This window comes from Protopterus annectens, chromosome 8.part0 (assembly GCF_019279795.1).
Source record: "Protopterus annectens isolate FY-2018-M chromosome 8.part0, PAN1.0, whole genome shotgun sequence".
Lineage (NCBI taxonomy): Eukaryota > Metazoa > Chordata > Ceratodontiformes > Protopteridae > Protopterus > Protopterus annectens.
Window position 1 is genome coordinate 665,608,081 of NC_056741.1, and position 25,825 is coordinate 665,633,905.

General features: G+C 37.6%; 1 protein-coding gene across 1 annotated transcript in view; it reads left to right on the forward strand.

Annotated features, from left to right (window-relative positions):
- Positions 1-1,412: 1,412 nt before the first annotated feature.
- Positions 1,413-25,825, forward strand: part of LOC122808336 — a 117,130-nt gene continuing 92,717 nt past the window's right edge. Inside the window, exons 1-4 of the mRNA XM_044079302.1 lie at positions 1,413-1,467; positions 1,615-1,926; positions 2,942-3,247; positions 3,614-3,745. Coding sequence (XP_043935237.1) covers positions 1,413-1,467; positions 1,615-1,926; positions 2,942-3,247; positions 3,614-3,745 — 805 coding nt within the window. The remainder of the gene's footprint in view (positions 1,468-1,614; positions 1,927-2,941; positions 3,248-3,613; positions 3,746-25,825) is intronic.

A 25,825-nucleotide genomic window follows, 5' to 3' on the forward strand; every position in this document is an offset into this window, starting at 1 on the left:
AAGGGAATGGAACTATTTCTAATACATAAGTACTATTTATAGTGTAAGGGAAGGAATTGTTTATAATGCATCTGTACTCTGTATAGTAGAAGGGAATGGAACTGTTAGTACTACATCTGTATTCTGTATAGTGCACGAGGATAGAACTACTGGTTGTATTTTCAGAACTATGCATTGTTCAAGGGAGAATTATTGGTGATATTTCAATATAGTGCATGAGATAGAATAATTAAAGATACCTCAGTATTTTGTACAGTGCACGGGGAAGAAAAATATTGTTGATACTTCAGTACGTTGCATAGTTTGTGAGTTGGTACTATTGGTGATATCTCAGTCCTCTGATTAGTACACACAACTGAACTATTAGTATTATTTCAGTATGCTATAAAGTGCATTGGAGGATGCTACTGATTATGCTTCAATACTTTATATACTTTGTAGTAGGAACTATTGGCAATAATTCATTACTCTATATAGTGCATAGAATGGAACTGCTGGTTAAACTTCAGTACTCAGTACATGGCATGAAATTATGATAGGGTTGCTTACTTCCTCACCTTTATGGAAACCATGGACTGAAAATAAAAACACAAGTGTTAGGACATTTCCATGTGTGTGAATGGGAGTAAGTCAACCTACTTGCATATGTGCTGTGTAATGTTACTTGTTTTTAAACCTTAGCTTAGTCTGTCAAATATTATTTTACTGCAGACTGATAGCATTAAGATATACCTACTTCATTATTATATTTTCATATGGAGATTTATGCAATCTGTATGAGACAGAAACAGACAGATTTTAGCATACTGTGAAAATAATTTACTGCAAGCACTTTTCCTTTAAGATACTATAATATTATACACAAGTTTGGCAATTATTTATTTGTAGCTCCAATACTAAAAAAAGACTAGGGGTTAGATCATTTGAAAAAAATGACTATACAGATATAAATATGATCATTGTCTTATAACCACATATCAGAAAAGCTGATAAAAATTAAAGTCTTTTTTTTTTAAACAGAAAGTGTCAAAAGCTCAAACTTCAAAAGCACAAGTACAATTATTTTCTAAAGATAACAACATAATTTACAGAAATGTACCCTATAAACTTGCACACTGTGTTTTGTTCACCTTTTATAAATACTGCCTTTATTTTGTACCATAAATTGATTGAGAAGAAGAAGACAACACAATATTTTTGATTACTAAATACAGTATTCTTTTAGCTCATGTTAAACAAAGAGAAAAATAGATGTCCAAACAGGAAATAAGATAATTATTTAAGATTTTCCACCCCAAAACCACAAGCTACGTTGCACAAATTAGCTTCCATTTCCATTAGATACACGTCAGTACATGATCTGTTTTGATTAATGCCCTTCTAGTGAAGCACAGTTTGGCTGTGGTTTGATCATGCCTCTCTGCATCATGTGGAATACTGCCATGCTCTTATCAATCATCCTTCCAGGTAAATGAAATAGAAGTACTCTTTCCTTTATGTAAACAATCTTCAGAATTATTTAATATTATATTAGAATGACGGCTTCTCATAAAATAATTATGATGTGATCTTAAGAGAATAGATTTTTATGGACCTCATGTTTATCTTTTTCAGTTCTGGGACGTAAGCCAGTACAGTTTCCTTCTTTTGTGCAAGTTCATCTTGGCCAGTCTGTCATCATAACTTGCAGTATTCCTGGATTTTCCTCATACTGTCCTGACATGCTATGGTATGTCCAGCATTTGGCTGGAGATATTCAGTTATTGGTGGTAAATGAAAGGTTTTCTTCTGTACAAGATTCTGCATCAAGAAACTGCACTTTGACAATCAAAAATATAACAAGAAATGATGCTGGGATGTATTGGTGTTTTGGCTGTAGTACTGTTCTTCGACATTTTGGAAATGGTACAAAACTCATAATTGCTGGTAGGAATTTGAATTCACTTGTATTATTATTATTATTATTATTATTATTATTATTATTATTATTATTATTATTATCCAAAATGGTTTACAATATTCAGGAAATATGCACTGAATATCACTCTTTGCTTGGATGTATCTTTCAGCATCTATAGGTATGTACCTGTGTATATGTTTTAGCATCTTCAGCTGATGAGTGGATATGTGTGTGTGTGTGTGTGTGTGTGTGTGTGTGTGTGTGTGTGTGTGTGTGTGTGTGTGTGTGTGTGTGTGCGCACGCACGCGTGCACATGTATCTATGCATATATGTAGTCCTGAGATATAGTTGATAGCAAAATGTGTGGAGAAGGAAAATGTGATCTTTGTAATGTCTTGTTTGGACATGTGTTGTTTAATGGAACATAAAAAAATGATAGTCTGCTAAATTCAGAAAAAATAATTCAGCACTAAGTAGAAAAACTCTAGAATGGTGTATCACATAAGTAAAGTACAACAATTCATTTAGAAATCCACGGACAGATTTCTCTTTTTGTTATCTTTAATAATCTTACGGATGTGAAGAACACTGTCTTTTAGCTTCCATTAGTCTTCAATGGACAATTGTATTAAATTAGAAGTCCAGTTTGTTACATAACTGACTTCAACTAATTGCAGACCTTTAAGGACACTGAATTAGCTTTGATACAGATGAACAGCATCTGAAAATATTTCTCGCTTGCTTGCAATTCATAAGCTATAGACATTTGTTGAGTAAATTTATATTAATTATGACATAAGGTATAACGCAAAGCAATGTCAATGATTCAGTGTTTGGCATAATCTGCATACCACTCTCCCTACTAGAAATAGACTTCATAATGAAGATCAAAACACGAAACAAAACGTGCATACCTTTCCTATGAATTTAGCGAATTGTAATAATGATATGGTTATAATGATTTTTTTTTAAAAATAATGAAAATCATATTTTAGAAACAAGGTATATTTTAATTTGAATTATGCATTTGTTTACATTTAGATGACACAGCATACACGCCACAAGTATTCGTTGTTCCCCCAGCTGCTGAGGAGATGAAGAACAGGAATAAAACAACTCTCATTTGCTTGGTATTTAATATACCTTTAGAACAAATCATGATATACTGGAATATTTCTGGAAATATAACTAATGGTATGACTGACAAAAAATTGATCACATCAGATGAAGGATATTATGTTACAAATATTTTAATGATTAAAAGTGATATGTGGAGCAAGTGGGCTACCTATTCTTGTGTGGTGAAAGTTGGAAATGAAACATTTACAAGTAACAGTATACAGAGAGGTAATATTTGCATATCTTAAATTATTTTTACTGTTTTGAGATATATTATTATAAGACTTTAAAGTTTTGTATATTATAAAATGATTAAATTAAAAATTACAACTGATTAAAATGTGGAATAGTATTATATTGTATTACTATTTTAATGCAATGTCCTCATATAATATAAAATGAAAAATACATATGCATTTCTGTTTGAAGAATTAGTTATGGATAAACTAAAAGTGAAAAAAAAATCTGTTTTTTTTTAATTTAATTACTACAAAGGGTAATATCAATGCTGTGCAAGTAGTTATTTGTAATACCTTGCTGAACAAAACACAAAACATGAGATGCTGGACTTTTTTCATTTTATTTCATTTTCAGATGCACTGATTCCTTATAGGTCCTCAGGATTATTTGCAGAAGCATCTGTGTCTTCCTGTTTAGGAGTTTCTGTCTTTCTTGTTGTGGCACTGGTTATCATTCTAATATATTACCGCAAACGGCTTTCTGAAGGTAGGACAAAAAAATCAGTATATTTTATATGAACACAGCATGTATTTAATTTTTCTCTCTCTATATTGCATTGTTTCTTTCTCACTTATTTGAACAAAATCAAAAATTAGAAGAATCAATCATAGATGGTAAGTCAAATTTATATCTGATACTACATGGATAGCATTATACATTTTTATATGGAGTTCTAAGAGCTGCTTAGATATAATGCATGGTACTCTTTGATACTCATTTTATTATTTTATATTTCCTCTAATTATTTTATTTTGCACAGTGTTTCATTTGTTTTATAATGTAGCTGGTTGTTGTATAAATAATTATCATAAAACTGATGTGATCTATAAAACACTGAATGTAAAATCTCTGCAAAAAATCATAACATTTGAATCTGTACAATTGGTTTATTTATCTTAATGAATGTATTCATTCAGTTTGACTATCATTAACTCTAGAAAATCAAAGGGCCATATTTCAAAAGAGCTGCTGTCAGCGTAAGTTTGCCCTGATTTTCAAAGACATGCTTTCAGTATAATGGAGTAATTCCTATCTATAAACAGGCTTACTGTAGGGACCAAATTCCATAACACATGTTCTCAACCTGCTCTCACTATAAGTGGTCACTTACACTGAGACCGAGTCTTTTGAAACTGAGGCCATAGTTCCCAATGTCACCATTTAGGGATAATCAAAAATATGCAATAGCATTGCTAAAATAAAATATAGTGATCAGAGTTTCAAAATTGCAATATTTGGATGGGGATAACAATTTGAGTATGGTAAAATTCAGTAAAGATATCATATCTTCCAATCTACAAAATGACAGCTGTAATATTAGATATCATTAGAACTGAGAAAGTGAGTAAAGTATAGTCAGGATGCAGCTAGGATAAAGCGTAATTACTTATTACAGTTAGATGGCATCTGGGAAGAGTGAACAAGAGTAACAGGTAGAAAGCATAGAAAGATGTTAACAGCCTGAATGCTGGGTAATTTATTTAATCAGGTACCTTAACAAGTACAGAAGAGTGTTGCATGAAAAGTGCCAGATGAGGACCACAGAATATGAGGATTACCAAGTGATATTCCTAGAATGATGACAGATATGAAACGGTAATTGGATTGCAAGAGTGGGAACTCAACACATGTAAAATTGTTAAGGGGTTTGGATGTATTTTACACATTTACCTTTATTTGTATACATGACAGTGGGAGCTGAACAAGATGTCATTGCAAATGTAAAATAATATCTACCAGAAGCAGTTCTGAATTGCAGGAGCCTGTAATATAGCAATAAAAGTTAAATGAATGACTAGGATGTTCTTAGTATGCAATGTATTTAAGTAGACCTTTATCAGGAAGGGGGAAATAAAGGGATAAAAATAATCTTGGAATGAGGAATTGGATTACCAAATCTTGCAGTGTCTAACAGTCATAAGGACACATTATACTAATGGAAAATATCTTTTGTCCTGGTCCCCTTCAAGAAACACATTGCACCAAAATGACATTTGACGACCTTTATTAAACTTCCATAAACATAACTGTTACTCAATATTCATTCATTTCAACCAAACACGATACAGATGAAATAACATCCATGTAACATTATCTTAGGACAGGACAGCGTAAACCTGCTCATCCTTATCAGTAAGCAGAGTCCATACCTCCACTCACCTCTTATGAAGCAGCGTACCCACTCACTTCCGTTACCATTTATCGGTACTTGTCAAGCAGAGTAACCACTCACTTTCATTACCATGTATTGTATTATACCATCAACCAAATAAGCAGCTTCCTCTGCTTACTTATGTACTTGTCAAGCAGTGTAACTGCTCACTTTCCTTTTCCAACTTATTGAATTGACCATCCAGCACCAGAGGGGGAACAGAAGAGGGCAAGCCTGCCCCTCTTCTCTGCCCTGTCCAAACTAACCATAACTACATCCCAACTAATAAAAAGAGGGAGGGAGGGCGGGTAGCAAGTTCACATGAAAATGTGACTCCTAATCCAGTTACACTTGCCTAACATTGTTTAAGCCCCTTCCTACCCCTACCTCACTTCCTCCCAAACCTCATCCATTCCAATTTAACCCTATCCTACCCTTATCCTGCCAAATCCTGCAACTCTTAACTAACCACCCCACCTTGAAGATGTCCCTGGACAAAATGGTCTGTTCCAAACCTCATTTGTCCCGGTCCCCTTCAAGAACACATTACACTGAATGACATTTGACAACCTTTATTAAATTTCCATAAACATAAATGTTACTCAGTATTCATTCATTTCAACCAAACATGATACAGATGAAATAACATCCATGTAACATTATCTTAGGACAGGACAGCGTAAACCTGCTCATCCTGATCAGTAAGCAGCGTCCATACCCCCACTCACCTACTTATGAAGCAGCATACCTGCTCACTTCCATTACCCTTTATCGGTACTTATCAAGCAGCATAACCACTCACTTTCATTACCATTTATTTCATTATACCATCAATCCAATAAGCAGCTTCACCCATTTGCTTATATACTTATCAAGCAGCGTAACCACTCACTTTCATTACTATTTATTGCATTATACCATCAACCAAATAAGCAGCTTCCTCCACTTACTTATGTACTTGTCAAGCAGTGTAACCACTCACTTTCCTTTTCCAACTTATTGAATTGACCATCCAGCACCAGAGGTGGAACAGAAGAGGGCAAGCCTGCCCTTTTTCTCTGCCCATCAGCCTGACCAGACTGTTCCCCCTTTCTGCAGCACACTTCCAGCAATTTAAGCACCATTAAGGCATCCGGCCAAGCATAATTTGGTGTACCCTGTCCCCACTAACCAGGGTGTTTATAGTTAACTCCTAAAACCTTATCACATAACAAAAATAACCAGTTACCAAAACCGCTGAAAACAAAACACTGACCCTTTACCTATGCTAAGAAAACTTAGCATACCCAGTGCACATGAGCTAAATAATCCTTACTTCAAGACCAATGGCAGCTCCACAAAGACTTCAAGGGCATTATAAAAACCAAGCAGAGTCAACTACATGCCATCATACCAAATTGCATCCCCATTTACCACCTAGTCCAGTAATAACCAAATGAGCTCTCCTTAATGCCAGATCAATAACAATTCTAATGACTTCCCCATCATTACCCTTCAACTGGACAACCGACACAAAGCCCACCCTCATCTGAAACCTCACAGAAACAAAAACAAACCATGATGCCTAATCCCAGCCCCATTTCACTGCTTAAAATAACCAAAACAGTACCATAAAATCCCGTTGTCTAGCAATCCCGCCATCACATTAACTATCCCTTATAAGCAATAAAACAGCTCAACAGCCATCATGGCATTCTAGCAACTCAACAAAACAAGCCATACTATTTCGTTATTAAACCCCATTGCATACCATCCTACCAATGAGATCTCTTTAAAGTAGGTACAATATCCTCTCCCCCCTTCTATTTCTTCTTCTTCTTCTTCTTCTTCCACTCCTGATGCTCCCCACCCAAAACAAGCAAACAAACCATTAAGCTGTAACTATTGGGAAGAAAATATAACAATTCCATATGGGACTGCCTTGCTGGAAGACCATGACCTCTTTTCACACTACTTCATCAACCGACATCAACCTCGACCCCCTCTCTCGCCTGTCAAAGCCACCTTCCTTCCACCTATTATCTGTAAAACACCTTAGAATCCCATCATAAACCCACCTTGTCATACCATCACTGAAAACACCCTAATGAAACTAAATAAAGTAGGATTACCATGACCCCACTGTACCACTGGAACATTCACACCAAGAGAATACATACCCTTTTAGCCCACTTTCTTCAAAGCTGAAATCATGGCTCACCCTGAAGGGATTGACAACCTATAACCACAACAAAAAACACGAACTATAACCCCTTGAACTCAAAATCGACATCCAGTCAAAACAACTAGTATCAAGTCTCATACCCAGGACCCTGTCAACTGTAGCATATCACCGTAGCCCACCAACTAGCCAGTTCTAGATGTGCAACAACTCAATTACCGTAGGGAATAGTCTAACTCCAAAACGTTAATGTCCTAAATCAGGAATCCCACTCGGCTTTCCTGAAAACACTGGAGAACACGAAGATCTCTCCAAACACCATTATATTGGGTGACTTCAACTACCCTAACATTGACTGGGAGCATTACTCAAGCCCCAACACCCTTGCCCAAAGGTTCCTGGAATTAATAAACTCAAATGCTATGGAACAACTGGTCAAAATTCTCACAAGAGGGGAAAACATACTGGACCTAATCATCACTAACATGGGGACCCTATGCTCCACACCAGAGGTACTCCCCTCATTGGTAAGATCAGACCATAAATTAATTTCACTGGATATCCAAAACCCGACCCCACCCCCAGCCCAGAAAACCACAGTGAAGAACTTCTCAAAAGCAAACTTCCCACTTCTCAAATCTGAAGTGGAAAGCTTCAAGGCCCCAGGATTGGTGGAAACTATGGCCCAAACCGCAGAATCCTATATAAATGCATTCTATGGACTCCTCCAGGAGTGCATGGACCATGCTATCCCAAACAAAACCAAGACCCAAGCATCCAAAGGCAGGTGTCCAGTTTGGTGGACCCCAGCCATAAATAAGTTGTACAACAGAAGGAGGAAGCTACTACATGATAGAGCAAAATCCCTAAAAGGGAAGGCATCTCTGATCAGTACTAGCAAAAAATTACAATCCCTCATAAAATCCTCCAAGGCCATTTTCGAAAGAAAAATTGCACAGGACACAAAAGACAATCACAAGGCCTTCTTTAGCTATGTTAGGAACCTGGGATGCAACTCCCAGGCATGTTCAGAGTTGATTCTAAATGACAAAAAATACACTGAACCCACGGACATTGCCAACATCCTGGCAGACAGGTTCAGTGCAAACTCCCCCCCCCTAAAGAGCAAATATCTATCCCAGTAGAGTGCAGCCTCCCCAACATCTCAGATGGCTAGGTGAAGGCCGCCCTTTCCAAGGCAAAAAACACTGCCTCAATGGGACCAGACGGTGTCCCGGGTTGCGTCCTACATGAACTCCAAGAAGAACTAAACCCACACGTAAAAATGCTGTACAATCTCAGCCTCACTACGGGATATGTACCCAAAGAATGGCACACAGCAACAGTGGTCCCGCTCCACAAAGGTGGTGCCTCAACAGACCCTGGTAACTATCACCCCATAAGCCTGACTAGCCTTATCTGCAAAGCCATGGAGAGGATCATCATGTAACTCATAAACAAAGACATTGGGGACCTACAGACATTGGATCCTACTCAGTTCGGCTTTGTCAAGGGCAGATCCTGCCTCTTGAACCTGGTTGACTTCTTCGAAACAGTCACCAAGGCCATAGATGAAGGGAAGGTAGTCCACACAGCCTATCTGGACCTCGTAAAGGCATTTGACACAATATCCCACTCAGGCATCATAGATAAGCTATCCAGCTTAAACATAAACCCCTATGTCACAAGATGGGTGGCTAACTGGCTCAAAGACAGAACCCACAGAGTCAGAATTGCCGGAGTCATGTCTGACTCGAAACCGGTCACAAGTGGTGTCCCACAGGGCTCGGTCCTGGGAACTCTCTTGTTCAGCATTTACTTTTCCGAGGTACAGGCCAGCATGGGAGGACTACGGCTGACTAAGTTCTTGGATGACTGCAAGCTGGGAGTCATTATTGACTCTCCAGCTGACATGAACATCCTTCAAAAAGGTTTCACAGAGACGGATAACTGGTGCCAGAGCCATGGCCTAAAGCTGAATGCCAAGAAGTGTATAGTCATACCCTTTGGCAATAATAAAGTGCCCACAAACTACCATATAGGTGGAAACCCATTAAATACAGAAGAAGTAATTAGGGATCTGGGGACCCAAGTTGATAGCAATCTCTCCTTTGACAACCACGTTGCCAAAGTGGTTAGAAAGACCTTCTACATAGCCCACCTTATCACGAAAGGATTCACATCCAGATCAGGGGAGGTAATAGTGCCCCTCTATTCATCCCTCATCAGGCCCATCATAGAATACAATGCCCCCTTTGGGATGTACCTTACCCGCCACCTGCAGCAGCTGGAAAGACCCCAAAAGTACCTCACAAAGAGGATTAAGGGACTCAAGCAGATGCCATATGCTGCCAGGTTAAAGAAACTCCAGCTTTACTCAGTCGCATACCGCCTACTTCGAGGTGATCTATACCTGACATACAAAGCTATGTCTAACCCAGAATTAATGGACATGCTCCACTTCAGAAAATCCAAATCCCTTAGAACCACGCGCTCGAGGGATTTGAACCTCAGCACAGAGCTAAATAGAATGTGCTGGAGGGACAGATTCATAACACAGAGGCTCCCTTCACTTTGGAATAGAATACCGATCCATGTTAGGCAGAGCACCTCACTGACTCTCTTCAAGAGGAATCTTAATGAGTGGATGGGAGATCATAGATTCACCCCGGGGATTACTTCTGTGTCTCTGCTAAACAGAGGCTCAGTAAACTAACCTTAAAAAGGGCATAGCAAACTCAATTCTAAGGAAGGGTGGTGAAAGCCAAACACACTCGGGCTAGGCTTGTAAATGCCCCAGGGCAGATAGTCTAGTATGAACTTATGAACCTATGAACCTAACCATAGATGGCAGAAAACCAGCACCACTTGACCTAGTTCTTGAAAACTCACCTATGCTCATCAATGAAGTACTCTATGTGCCCAGCCATAAACACCCCCACTTCACTCATTATCAAACCATTCTTAACCCCTGTTTGTCCCTGACCTTACCTTTCCCCTCGAAAGCTCTCTTTCCGTATGTTACCTATACCACTAGTAGGTAATTAGACCTGTCCTATAGCTGCCTTATCCTGCAACCAAGCCTCCTTCAAACCTTCTAATTCACCTGTAACAACGCACCCAGTTTCTAACTACCCAAATGCAGCCACCTACATACCATGTTTCCTAAAACCCTATCTACCAAATTCACCCAACCCCCAAGTGAAATGATCCTTGTGTTATTCTGTAAAACCTTAACCTTGTGTGTAACATTAACACTACCTACTCAAGGAACAAATTCGTCACCCCAAAGCTACCATCCATTAGGAACAAACTCCAGCATCCTGTCAAACACCCCATTGGCCCTTCCCCCACATAACGGTTCAAACAACTGGATGAGTGAATATAACCACCCCAAGGTTCCAAGAAAACAAGGATTGAACTTCACTGTCTTGCAAGAGCCATAGTGCTGTAGCCTAATAAGTTCCTGTTCTCCTATGAATGTTGTGACTCTACTCATCCTGTGGGATCCCCAAACTCCCCATAAACCATCCCTGCTAGTTTTTCCTGTGGCCCTCTCTACCTATCTCTTCCTTACATGCCCCCTATAGCAACACAATAATCAGCTCTCACTAATTAAACACAGAGCACTAACATGCCTTAGTAGGATGATTACTTAGACCCTCCTTGTACCCCATTCCAGTGGCAAGAACATCCATCCTATCAAAACATCACCTTTCAAATCCTCTTTTCAAGCCACCGCATGATGCCTTCTGCACTTCAGCAATTTCCATCAGTAACTGTTGCCCACGTGTGCTCCCCATGTGTAACCTCCTCACTCGCCACTGCTTCCATCATCTGCAAATTCACTGTGTATCACCACAACTGGTACTCAGCACACCACCATCTACAAAGAAAAGGACAAAAGTAAACCCTCTAATATGTAAAGAGAAGGCTCCAACTTATACCCACCTATTCCAAATTACAGCTGCAGCGTTTCAAGACCCCATCTTTCAAATCCACCTCCATCAGGGCACTGATGATTGCTCACTCAGTGTTCCCTCATCTATGACCTCATTGTGCACCACCCAAGGAATCAGGACATCCAAAGAAGCAGCCTCCATCCTCTTTCAAGACCCCTTCATTCACGACACCAACAGATGCCCACTCTAGTTCCATACCTCCATGATCTGCAAAAGAAAGCAAGTTAAGCCAATTGTCTTTACAAAACTGAAGAAAGATGAACCTCTAACCCTATCTCATGTGACTATGCATCAAACGCCTTATCACTATGATCTCCCTTTTAATGTCAACCCTCACCTCAATATGAATAAATTAAATACCATCAATAAGGTGAATAATATTATTCCAGCAAGACTATTTCTATAAATAATCACATTTTAACCATTCTGCAATTTTCCTATTTAAAGTTGTAGTGAGCCATTGGTAAGTGCCCCACCTTTTACCCAATCATTTCACATTATAATTGTCAACATTCTGCATCCTAGTGATAGAAGGAAAAAAAGCAGGGTAATGAAAAATAAATCGTTCCTCCCCTTTCATAGGTCCTGTTAGAAATACCGCACACCAAATCATGACTACATACAGCTAAGATGCCTTCCTCTCATGTCTGACATTTACCAATTTCCTCTTTAATGAACTACTATACCTACTCATTTAAAGTATAGGGCTCACCAATTCATTCCCTGCATGCATACAGCCCTGAAACCCCGCCCCAATAACCCCAAAACAAAGATGGCCATCCGATCCTTTAACTGTTATTTTTATGATATTAATTTATTTACTACCATTTTTTTACATTTTCTAAATATCTCCATGACCAAGTAACACTGACAGGACTCCTTAGTCTCATATGAAAGTTCTCAACTAACTGAAAAAAATGCCGCTGACAGTATGCGATCAACCCGAGTGGTTGATGAGATATTGTAAGTTGTTTAAATATTACAGACATAACAGATACTGAGTTTACTGTGACCTATGAAATTCCATTTAAGATCTAAAACCTAAAGAATACTACCACTATAAAATAATTTGTGCTGAAGGGTTTCCATTCATGCTTGCCAGTTGAATTTTCCCTGTTGGCCTTAATAAAGATTAATATTTCAGTCAAAAGCTGAAGCCATTGACTACCTCACAACGGCAAACCCACACATGCATGCACATTTACAGACCCACTCACACACAAGCCCATAAACATTCCTCCCACCAGCTAACCCACAGCTCACTTGCCAACACCCATAAATCATCCATGCCAAAAGCACCATAGCCAGCCGAGTCCATCCCCAACTAGAAAACTCTCGAATCCACATGAAATAAGAAATTATCAGTGATGGCAAGCATATTGCAACACATGCTATTTCCCCAAAGGTTCATGTTATACATTTATGAAGCATAGTGGTATTCTCCACACATTGCGGAAATGGTTTAGTGTAAAAATTATATGCATCTACTGCTGCAGATGATGCTCAATTTTATGTCACTATTTTTCAAACCTCAATGCGTTGTCAGAAGCCACAAATTTTATGGAAAACAAACTAAAATTATTAGGCAAAATTTGGACATTCTGCAAAACTGAACAGTTGAGAGGTATGTTTGTGGACACATACTCTCCACCCTCCCTTGACAAAAGTAGAACCACGGTCAAACACCCCACCCCCTAGCGACAAATCCAGAAAAGCCAGACATTGACATTTTTAATTTAACTTAAATAGCTTACCTGCTGATTTGTTCCTTCACAGCAATACTTACTATATGTCATGCAAGCACAATGTCCTGACTATGAATTCCCTGCGACAAACCAACAAGTGGGCATTTTACTTCTGAACCTGCTTTGTGCTAGCAAGCACTGCTTGAACCACATGAAGTCCAAAACTCCATTCATCCTCACACTTCCTTTGGCACAACTTATAAAATCACAAAAACTTTTTTTTTTCTTTTCACCCCACCCCCCACCCCCACCCCTCCCGTGGAACTGGCCAACATGACACAAAATCTAGTCATCCCAGAAATTCTGCAAATACAAACCGACGTCACAGAGCATGCAAACCAAAGCCAAGCACTCTGAAAGTAACTGACATGCTGAAAACCTCCCCGCTTTCCTCTTAGCATTTTTTTCTTTTTTTATATATATAAACCAGAACAAGCACTCCGGACACCCCCACAGCACCTAAGTGCACCTTAAGCCCTATGCACACCAATTCACAAAACACACTTATTACTGAACAACTGTGCACAGCTACCACCCTTTAAAGCTAACAAAAGTTAAAGTATGCTGCAGAAAATATGGTGTAGAATGTGTAAAGCCAAAACTGCATGGAGTCTCCATGTCCCAGGACACAAATGTTCACCCACGTTGTTCGAGAAACACCATGCATGCGTTGTGACAACTGGCAATACAACACAGCTATACTAGATGGCAGTAAGCAACGTACAGAATCACATTCTCATTTTAGGTCATCTCATAACTCATAGTTAAACCCATGAAAGGCTGACTGATCAATACACGTGCAACCAAACAGTGTATATTTCCAACTCTTCTCCCATTCAACAAGAAACTACAGTCAAAAAGGCAAACTAACCAAACTCATTTGTACAAAACTAGAACCCCACTGGCCAATAAATTGCAAACCAGAGATGGAATCACATCATTGCTAATCTAAGGCTTTTTTTTTTGTTTGTTTTGTTTTTTTTTTTTTTTTTATTAATAAGAGAAGCCAAAGTAGACAGCACATGTGCCCTGCCCCCACTATCACCATGGTGCCTTCAAGCCCATGAAAGCAATCAACACATCAAAGAAGGACCTGCACTGCTTGGGAACTAACAGGACAGCAGCCAGGAAACATTCTGTCATGAATCCACACTTCTCCACTGTTGGTGGAGATTCAAACCCCAGTATAGCGAAAACAAACTTCTGACCCCAAACCCAAGAACCAGGAGCAGTTCACCCACTGCTACTATAAGGTTAATAAACCAAATTAACTCAGTTTGAGTCAGTAAATAACAGATTGCATTAGCACCACTCTCCTGAAGGATTGCCCTGCCACGCAGTCTTACCTAGACCACATAAACCCCATGTTCTCGAAAATTGGCTAAAACCATGAAGAAGGGAAAAAAAGTTATACATATATATATAAAGCACTACTACCAACCCCATTATTGGCCATCACTCACCTCTTCCATAGTTGACCATTCCAAGGCCTACCTGACCACAAATACCTCCAGATCATCACAGACGTAGTACTTGCTGTTGCAAGTTCACACCAAAATGTGACTCCTAATCAAGTTACACTTGCCAAACATCCTTTAATCCCCTCCCTACCCCTACCTCACTTCCTCCCAAATCTCATCCATTCCTATTTAACCCTATCCTACCCCTATCCCCCCAAATCCTGCATCTCTAACTAACCCACCACCTTGAAGATGTCCCTGGACAAAATGGTCTGTTCCAAACCTTATTTACCAACAAAACAAGACTGGAATGCAGGAATACCAAAGAAACAAACAAACGTAGGCAGAAAACAATTTAATATATCACAGCAAAGCTTTTGGGTGAAACCCTTCTTCAATACTAACAATCATTGAAACAAAAGCAGCTTGCTTTAAATAGGAGCAAAAAACAGTCACATGATAGCAGCCAAAATCACATGACCGACAAACACAATATAATATAACATATATACAAAATGCAAAAATACGTACTTGCAAAAGACGTAGTACCTTTATACCAGTTAATTTGCCTGTGACAACTGCTTTCCATAATTTATGTGAAGCTGATTTGAGAAAGTTATATGGGACTACAATTAAGAAGAAGAGACAGTATAATTTGAACTATGATGAACATTGTGCCTTAAAGAAACTGCAATTTGACAATACTATTGTAATGAAACAATCTGACAAGGGAGGTGCTATTGTTGTTATGGATTGTAATGCCTATAAGACATCTATGCTCAATTTTCTTCAAGATGAGAATGCTTTTAGAAGAATATCATATAATGATGCTAAGAAATGCATTAGTAATGTCAATATGTATATATATGAGCTACAAACTAATGGTGAGATAGATTTAGATTTGTTTCACTTTTTTACAGTACCCTGTCCCACTATTCCCTTATTATATGGGTTACCAAAATTTCATAAATGTTTAGATAACCCACCCATGAGGCCCATTGTCTCTGGGGGTGGGTGGATAACTGAACCGATATCTGTTTATCTACAAAATCGTTTGTACCCCTTATTATTGGAGTGTCCTAATATCTTAAAGGACACAGGTGATTTTTTAAGCAAACTTTCAATTTGGTATAACAGTCTACGTAACAAACTCGATTCAGGTTATTTATTTGTAACCTTAGATATAAATTCTCTTTTTACTGTCATACCAAATGAGTATGGCATTGAGGCTATCAGGCAGTTTCTGAGTTAGAAAATAGATATACCTACAGGTGATGTTCAAAATATATGTGCATTATTAGACTTAGTTTTGAGCAACAATGTATTTATGTTTGATCAACTTTTGTTTCTACAGCTAACCGGTGTTGCGATGGGAACACCGGTTGCTAATACATATGCTAACCTAGTCTTGTATCAATGGGAATTAGAGTTTATACATGATGGTGTAAAATTTTTGAACAGTAATATTTGCTTGTACCAGAGGTTTGTGGACGATTGCTTTATGGTTTGGAAGGGATCACGCTCTGATCTGCAAGATTTTATAGTATATTTAAACAGTAGTACGAGCTTCTTGGTTTTTAAGGAGATTATATCTGAACATGAAGCAATTTTCCTTGATGTTAAGGTATATAAAGAAGAGGGTACTTTACAAACTACTATTCACAAGAAGGATGTGCATACTAGTAGATACTTACATTATAATAATATGCATGCACCCCATGTTTTTAAAGGAATTGTTAAAGCTCAATTTTCACGAGTCAGTAGGTTAAATACAATCAACTCTGTATTTCATATACAGTTAGATGAAATGTTCAATGAGTTTGTTAAGAATGGCTATGACTTGGATATATTGGAAGAATTGAAGAGAATGGTAATACTTAATAGGGATACTACATATAAACCTTACCTTAGGACAGACGCGTGTATGAATGATCATGTGATCATTACATTAGGATCTAGCATTGGAAATATAGTTAGAACTAGATATGTTATGAACTTTAGTAGTAGAACAGGTTCAGTTAAATATATCATAGCCAAATACTGGCCTGTGTTGATGGCCTGTCCAGAGGTTAGGCGAATTTTAGGTGAAAAGCCTTACTACTCATATAGGAATATGAGAAGTATTAAAAGCTTATTATGTTATAAAGATTTTAATTTTGGCTTAAAGCTGAATGCTTTCTCTGATCGTATTGGTACTTTTAAATGTATGAGCTGTTCTTGTTGTATAGACATTGCTGCTACCCCTAATTATGCATTTATTCATCCTGTTACTTTAAAAGAGTTTTACTTTAAATCAGTAGCATTCTGTAACAGTGTAAATGTGGTGTATTTGGCTACTTGTAATGCCTGTTCAGCATTCTATGTGGGCAAGACCACACGTAAACTTAAAGACAGAATAATTGAGCATAAGTCAGAGGTTAGAAGGGAGGTTGAGAATAATGCTCTTTTCAAGCATATTAAAACACATGGGAATACGCATTGCTTTAAATTTAGATGCCTAGATTTAGTTAAACCTCATAGTAGGGTGGTGATATTAATAATGTTTTAGATATTAAGGAATATGAATGGATTTTAAGACTAGCAGGATTCTTCACCTGGATTAAATTCTACTGTTAGCCTAAAGCCTGTTTTAAGTAAAATTCAGCGTGTTAAGCTATTTTAAATATTTTAAATATTTTTGCATTTTGTATATATGTTATATTATATTGTGTTTGTCGGTCATGTGATTTTGGCTGCTATCATGTGACTGTTTTTTGCTCCTATTTAAAGCAAGCTGCTTTTGTTTCAATGATTGTTAGTATTGAAGAAGGGTTTCACCCGAAAGCTTTGCTGTGATATATTAAATTGTTTTCTGCCTACGTTTGTTTGTTTCTTTGCCAAACCTTATTTACCACTGCTGAAGAAAATCATAAACTTCATATCTGATATAAACAGCAACCAAGATGGGAAATCTAAAGCCAGATTTAATTGCAGTCTCAATGAAAAAAGCATACTCAGGGAATGTAATTTTAAAGTCATTGATTGCTCCCAGAGTCTATGCAGAGATGAAAATCACATTGATGAAATCAGTAAACCTGATCAATATTACTAGCAAACTGATTCATAATTGGATTGCATGCTGAAATGCTGAACCATCCTATAATGTAGTAAATCATTTTTCAATGCTGTAAAACCAAAAGTAACTGAACTTTTATTGTATTTTTCTGTGAAGCAGATAAAACAAACCCTCAGTGTTTAATTATGGTAAATGAGGTAGTTTATAAAACCATCTCCACCACCACTAGAATTAACAAACCTAATAATAAAGAAACTATACTAGATTGGATACTAATCAATAAACAAGAACATACTTATAAAGTAGGGACCTTACCTGATGATGTAAGTGACCACATGCTCACCTACATCATTAGACAAAGGCAAGACACTACAAATGCCCCCGACTATAGGATCTTTCGATCCAAGAAAAATTTTCAGCCTGCACTATTTCAAACAGAACTTAGTGCCTGTGACTGGCACCCTCTAAAAACTCTCCCTCTTGAAGAAGCTGCTAAATATTTCAACAACAAATTCTTAACAATCCTTGACAGGCATGCACCTAAACGATCCATTAGAACAAAATCCAAACCTGCCCCATGGCTCTCAAAAGATACCAGACAAAAACTTTTACTTAGAAATAAGTCCTGGGCTAAGTGGAGAGCAACCAGAAATACCCCAGATCAAAAAACCTTTAGACAGTTGGGAAATGCTACAAAAAAAGCAATTCTCTCTGATAAAAAAAGCTACTTTTGCAAACTGCAGCAAAATCACCACAATAATCCACAAAAGTTCTGGGCAAGCGTGAATAACCTCCTTCACCCTGGCCACTCTAGCACTCCTTCCCCTCTAGGGTCAGAAAACAATACCTCCCATCAAACTGCCAATGCCTTTAATACTTTCTTCACAAATACAATACAAACTCTAGCCAACCAGCTAGCAACAGATAACCCTGATCTACCTAACTCCTTACCTCATACTCAGCTAACATTCCAGCTACAACCCATCCCTACCTCCTACAGCTACAAACTTATCCACAAACTCAAGTCTTGTACCCCCTCAGCCAATAACTTACCATCTGAACACCTTCAGCAAGCTGTCAAAGTAGTCGCCTATCCTATATCCATCCTGATAAACTGTACCATAACTGAAGGAACCATTCCAGATCTCTGGAAAATCTCTCATGTTATTCCCCTACACAAAGGAGGTAACGCTACTGACTATTCTAACTACAGGCCTATAGCCCTCCTTTCTCCAATAGCCAAAATTATGGAAAAATGTATTCACCAACAGCTAATGAACCACTTACTAAAACATAACATTCTAGCTAACTGTCGGCATGGTTTCAGGCCTTATCATAGTACCACCTCAGCTCTCCTATCCTTCACCAACACCATTAATAATAACCGTAATAATTATAGCCTCTCATCAGCACTCTTTCTCGACCTGTCTAAAGCCTTTGATATGGTTAACCATCACTTACTCATAAACACTCTGTCATCCCTCTCTCTTGACACCAAAGCAATTCTCTGGTTTAAGTCCTACCTTAGTAATAGACAGCAAGCAGTCCTTTGGGACAATCAACTATCTTCTCACCTTCCCATTTCCCTAGGAGTGCCTCAAGGCTCCATTCTTGGTCCGCTCCTATTCTCATTATTCATCAATGACCTTCAAATAGCCATTCCTCTAACCACCTGTATACAATATGCTGATGATTCTACAATCATATGCTCTGCCAGCTCTATATCTGAACTTCAGTCTTTAACCCAAACAGCTTTTAACAATGTAGAGTCATGGTTCTCTAGATGGTGCCTTCTTTTGAACACAAAAAAGACCAAGCTGCTATTGTTTACGACAAACAGTAAGCCCCCCCCCCATAGATTTCTCCATTCAATCTAGCAATGGTACCCTTATATCCCCAGACGTTTCCACCAAACTATTAGGAATTACAATTGATATTAATCTCAACTTTGACACTCACATTAATAACACTATTAAATCTGTTAATAAAAAACTGGGCTCCCTATATAGGATAAAATCTTTCTTGACTCCAACTGCCAGAAAGACTATTGCCCACTCCCACCTAATTTCAACTCTACTGTATACAGCTCCCATATATACTAATCTAAAAAAAAGTAATCTTACCAAACTATCCAAATCCTATAATAGTATTGCTAGATTTGCCACTGGAAACCCATATAGAACTCACCATTGTCATAACCTTCATCAACTAGACTGGCTGGAACTAAAAAAACTTCTCATACTTTCCCAACTTACCATCACTCATAAAATTTTTTATCACCCTAACAATACACCAGTACTACACAACCTTATATCACCCTATAGGAATCTTGATTCCTTACGCTCATCCAATAAACTTCTAGCTAGGACCACCAAGTCTAACAACTTAGCCAGTGACTCACTATTCTCAAATGCCGTGGGAAAACAATGGAACCTCTTGCCCTCTGACCTTACCGCACTTCCACCCCTTTCTCTCTTAAAGCAAAGTCTTAAGAAGTACCTAAAAAATCACTGGCTATGCCCTTGCTGTTACCCAGACTGATCCTCTGGATTTCTCTTTGTCATCTCTTGGTTTCCCACTCTCCTCCTCTCTTGCCTATATACTACTCAAAATTAGAGACTACTTAATTAATCTCTACTATTTGACAACAGTTATATATCTTTTCTGCTTAGCTAAGAATGTACCCTGTTGGTAGTATTTCCTGCCTCATGCTTATTACCTCCTCCTTTTCTTCTCCCTTCCTTTTTTCTAAAAATATGTTTAGGAAATAACCTTAGGAAAAGTAACAGTCTGCATAAGTAGACATGAGTATAAGGAGATGAGGCGCATGGCAAAGAGAGAGGTGGCGAAAACTAAGGATAGGGCATATGGAGAGTTGTACGAGAAATTGGACACTAAAGAGGGAGAAAAGGACCTGTACCGATTAGCTAGACAGAGGGACAGAGCTGGGAAAGATATGCAGCATGTAAGGGTGATAAAGGATAGTGAGGGAAAGGTACTCACAAGAGAGGAGAGTGTGTTGAGTAGATGGAAAGAGTATTTTGAGAGGCTGATGAATGAAGAGAATGAGAGAGAGAGAGAAGGTTGGATGATGCGGGGATAGTGAATCAGGAAGTGAAACAGATTAGCAAGGAGGAAGTAAGGGCAGCTATGAAGAGGATGAAGAATGGAAAGGCTGTTGGCCCAGATGACATACCAATGGAAGCATGGAGGTGCTTAGGAGAAATGGCAATGGAATTTTTAACTAGATTGTTTAATGAAATTTTGGAAAGTCAGAGGATGCCTGAGGAGTGGAGAAAAAGTGTTTTGGTACCTATCTTTAAGAATAAGGGTGATGTGCAGAGCTGCAGTAACTACAGAGGGATAAAACTGATTAGTCACAGCTTGAAGTTATGGGAAAGAGTAGTGGAAGCAAGGTTAAGAAGGGAGGTGATGATTAGTGATCAACAGTATGGTTTCATGCCAGGAAAGTGCACTACAGATGCAATGTTTGCTCTGAGAGTGTTGATGGAGAAATACAGAGAAGGTCAGAAGGAGTTGCATTGTGTCTTTGTAGACTTGGAGAAAGCATATGACAGGGTGCCTAGAGAAGAGTTGTGGTATTGTATGAGGAAGTCGGGAGTGGCAGAGAAGTACGTAAGAGTGGTACAGGATATGTACGAGGGTAGTGTGACAGTGGTGAGGACTGCAGTGGGAGTGACAGATCCGTTTAAGGTGGAGGTGGGATTACATCAAGGATCAGCTCTGAGTCCTTTCTTATTTGCAGTGGTGATGGACAGGTTGACAGATGAGATCAGACAGGAGGCCCAGTGGACTATGATGTTTGCAGATGACATTGTGATCTGTAGTGAGAGTAGAAATCAGGTTGAGGAGACTCTGGAGAGGTGGAGATATGCTCTAGAGAGCAGAGGAATGAAGGTCATCAGGGCTAAGATAGAATATATGTGTGTAAATGAGAGGGAGGGTAGAGGAATGGTGAGGATGCAGGGAGTAGAGTTGGTAAAGGTGGACGAGTTTAAGTACTTGGGATCAACAGTTCAGAGTAATGGTGAATGTGGAAGAGAGGTGAAGAAGAGAGTACAGGCAGGGTGGAATGGGTGGAGAAGAGTGTCAGGAGTGATTTGTGACAGACAGGTATCAGTAAGAGTGAAAGGGAAGGTCTACAAGAGTGTAGTGAGACCAGCTATGTTATATGGGTTGGAGACAGTGGCATTGACAAAAAGGCAGGAGTCAGAGCTGGATGTGGCAGAGTTAAAGATGTTAAGATTTGCAATCGGTGTGACTAGGATGGATAGGATTAGGAATCGGTATATTAGAGGGTCAGCTCATGTTGGACAGTTTGCAGACAAAGCAAGAGAGACGAGATTGCATTGGTTTGGACATGTGCTGAGGAGGGATAATGGGTATATTGGGAAAAAGATGCTAAGGATGGAGCTGCCAGGTAAGAGGAATAGAGGAAGGCCTAAGATAAGGTTTATGGATGTGGTGAGAGAGGACATGCAGGTGGTTGGTGTGACAGAGCAAGATGCAGAGGATAGGAAGAAATGGAAAGAGATGATCAGCTGTGGCGACCCCTAACAGGAAAAGCCAAAAGAGAATGATGATGATGACCAAAGATTTAAAGGTAGACTCACATGCTGTAAAATGATCTGTAAATGTATGATGTATCTAGTATATAGTATGTCTTTTTGTCTTCCTAGAATTTATAGCTAATTCCTTTTTGTCTATTATAAACCTTTTTGGTGTGGTGGTGGTGGTATGCTTTACAATTGGAGCTTTTCTCCCCGGGCCTCTACTGAAAATGGAAATATATCCAGCTGGACTAGCCCGGTTAACAAATGTTAAATAAATAAAATAAAATAAAAATCCAAGACTAGCATAAAGAATGGGACCTTCTCTACTGTGAGTGATATTTATGAGGGAGAAATTATGCATATGTTATTTTAAATCATGTCACCCATTCACAGTTAACAACATCATTTTATATTCACTGAGACTATATTGCAATAATTAAGAAACACAGATTAACTGAAAGAGAACAAATGCAACTCAGTATGCATTGCAAAGTATAAAACCTAACAGTCTAAGCAGCATCTTTTCTGAAGGTCAGGAAATCAAAAAGACTTTACAGCTCAAGGGTGATTTGTTGCTTGAGGTTTCACTAGTCACCTGTCCTTTCTGGAAATGGTAAAGAAAGCTTTCCCACATCATATGCAACATTTAAAGAAATTGGATATCGGCATAACAGCAACTGGAATTCTTACAAGAAATTGTGTATTCAGTTGAAATGATACAGACATATGCCCTGTGATTTGCTGTTGCCAATAAACACAACACTTTCTATATTTGGGAAGTATAATATCCACCTAAAGCTATTTCATGGATAGCGTTAGAGAGACAATGGGGTAGGAACTTGCATACATAATTTATTCTAAGAATTTATTTAAAAAAAGTGAGTTATTATGGTCATTTTCACAATATGGATAGAGCAGAATTATGTGGAATACAGAAAAATATTGGAGAAAACACAGCATTTAGTTAGAACTGTCACATGGATGACAATTCCAACTAAATGCTTGTATTTTCAAAATCAAAAGCTAGCGCTATAGGATATTTTGGATTGAAACCATACAGAAATGTATTCACCGAATTTCAAAATATGTCAGGAAGGCAGAGCCTAGTTATTTAGAATTGTTGCCCAGAAATATAATTTCCCGTAATGGTTATGAGTTTGAATCAATCTAGCTTGCAATATGTGGGTAGAAGGAAATGAATGCTGGAGAATTAATTACTCAGGCCTAATTTTATGATGGTCTTGACTTCTTCAGTGATATAAACTCTTTTACACTCTATACTTTTCAGAAGCACTGAAGTAATGTTTCTTAGATAAACCTGAATGAGGTCTGCTTCTGATGCACTGCAGGTGTGACTGAGAAAAGCCATACCACACAAAAAGAGCTGCAGAAGTGAAAGGGAATATAGTTCAGCTATATTGTAGGGAAGCATGATATAAAACAATTTGGCTGAAAGGTCAGTCTAAAATACTCAGAGACAGGACATGTTTCGTGAGTTTTTGTTCTGTTTATTAGAGTTTATGTGGAAAGATTAGCTGTATTGCTTTTAGTTTCAAATATTTTTCTATATTCCACATAATCCTGCCCTATCCACATTGTGACAATGACCATAATAACTCACATTTTTTTAATGAAATGTTCCTCACATTTATTTTATAAGATAAATTAGATAGATTATTTTCTTTTTACATATAAAAATATTGAATTGATAACTTAATCTCTCTCTCTCTCTCTCTCTCTCTATATATATATATATATATATATTTTTTTTTTATTTTTTTTTTTTCCTACAAGTTGTACCTTGTTCATGTTTATCTTGTACAGTCTTTTGTGCCAGGAACCTCCAGTAGCACATTCTTATATGTTGACTTCATATATTTTGTCTGCCTTACAATTTCATGCCATCCATTTTATGTTTCAAAACTGATATTCTGCTAATTTTAATTTCCCATTGATTTACGATCTATTTCCTTTTCTTTATAATAATACTCATTGTCTCTATTAATAAGAATAAATTAATGCTAATCAATTTTCTGTTTTAATCTACATTTCTTATTATAGATTTTTGTGATTTTTTTTTAAACTTTGCAATCCAGTTTTATGAAACTTTCTAACATCTAATTATTTCAAGTCCTCGTTCAGATCCCTAGAACCTCATTTTCCTCCTTAACCTCCATCATCATGATTATATACAGTACATTGCATTTTTAAAATATTTTCATTTGTTATTCGTCTGAAAGTGTGATGCTATTTAAGCATACTTCAATATTTTGAAAAAAACAGGAAGAAGCCAGGGATGCACACAAAAATCCTTTAATTGAGCGCTTTCGTCTCTCATTAGAAACTTCATCAGAATAATTCATTGCAAGCAACCCCACCATTATATACACAATTGAATCACTGTGATGATGACATCATTTCCTTTAAAAAATGAGAAATGTAAAAAAATATATATGTATATACATATGTTAGGGATGAAACATATTTTGATGTAAAACTTTGCACCATCTAAAAACCCATAAAAAATATATAAATAAACACAAACATGAAAATATATATCCATGTGAATAGATCTCAATATATATATATATATATATATATATATATATATATATATATATATATGTATATATATATATATATATATATACACACACATTTCTTTTTAATGTTACTATAAATAAAAATCTGCTTTAAGCCTTAAAAGTGAGCTAATTGAATAGCACTAGTGAGTCCAGGATACTCTGAAGCATTAGTTCTCTTTTGCCGTCTCAATTCCTTTAGCTCCAAATAATCATTTAAAGGACCCCCCTCTCTCCCCTAAACATGCTTGATTTATAACAATAAATCTAAATTCATGGCCATCATGTGTAGCAATATGGGCAGCAAAGGCATTTTTCATGTCTTTCTTACCTATGTCATAATTAGGCTGGTGAATTCGGGTTCTAAACAAGGACATAGGGAACATAATGCCAAATATACCACAGCCTTGCTGCTACATGAATACTTCTTCCATAGGGAATATTTCCCATAATGGGGTATACACACTTCTTTTCCTTCCTGGATATTCTTGCATTTTAGACAAAATCCACATTTACCCATACCTCCCCCTCCACCATTCTCATTCTTATTTGTTTCAATAATATTTTTAAAGCAGGAATCTTTCTTGTATACTATCCTGGGTGTTATACCCACTAATTCCAGATGTTCTTGGTTGGCCCTAAATATGTTCCAATTATGTATTAAAATCTTTTTGATATCATAGAATTGATTACTGAATTTAAAAATAGTTGATCTTCCAAAGTTGTTCCTATCCTTTTGTCTATCTGTATGTTCCATTACTTGATCTCTTCCTAGGAAGGACAAAAAATATCTACTTTCCCTTTTCAACCTTACTTTAGTCAAAATATTGTCAACAAATGCTACATGGTATTCTCTTCTAACCAACATATTCTTA